The 356-nt window shown below is 64.3% G+C and overlaps 1 protein-coding gene across 1 annotated transcript in view; it reads left to right on the forward strand.

Moving 5' to 3' along the window:
* The window catches only part of LOC103778576, a gene marked incomplete at both ends in the record, with an annotated part of 9,301 nt that extends 8,972 nt beyond the window's left edge, over window positions 1-329 (forward strand). The window contains 1 exon segment of the mRNA XM_008946167.1: window positions 239-329. Within this exon segment, the coding sequence (XP_008944415.1) occupies window positions 239-329 (91 nt within the window).
* Window positions 330-356: the final 27 nt, after the last annotated feature.

Genomic DNA, 356 nt, shown 5'->3' on the forward strand with positions numbered 1-356 from the left:
TAGCACAGTGACGCTGCCCATTGTCACCCTCCTGGCGGCCCGGTGCCTCCACCGCAGAGGCCGTGCCCCCTCCTCACCCTGCTGCTGCTGCTGGCTCAGCGAGTCACCCTCCCGGGACTTCTTCAAGCACTCCAGCCCCAAACTCCAACTCAGCTCCGACGGCACCCTTAAGTACATGGAGGTCACCCTACGACCCACCGATTCCCAATCCCAGTGCTACAGCACCTGCTTCTCCCAGGGCTCCGACCGGAGCGACTTCACCTTCCTGCGCCCTTGCCCACCCTCCGCGACCCTCCCGAGGCAAACCGGGACTTTCGTTCCCATTACCGGTACACTACGGGACCTGGGCCAGGTGA

The sequence above is a fragment of the Merops nubicus genome, unplaced genomic scaffold (genome assembly GCF_000691845.1).
Source record: "Merops nubicus isolate BGI_N331 unplaced genomic scaffold, ASM69184v1 scaffold33478, whole genome shotgun sequence".
NCBI classification, from domain to species: domain Eukaryota; kingdom Metazoa; phylum Chordata; class Aves; order Coraciiformes; family Meropidae; genus Merops; species Merops nubicus.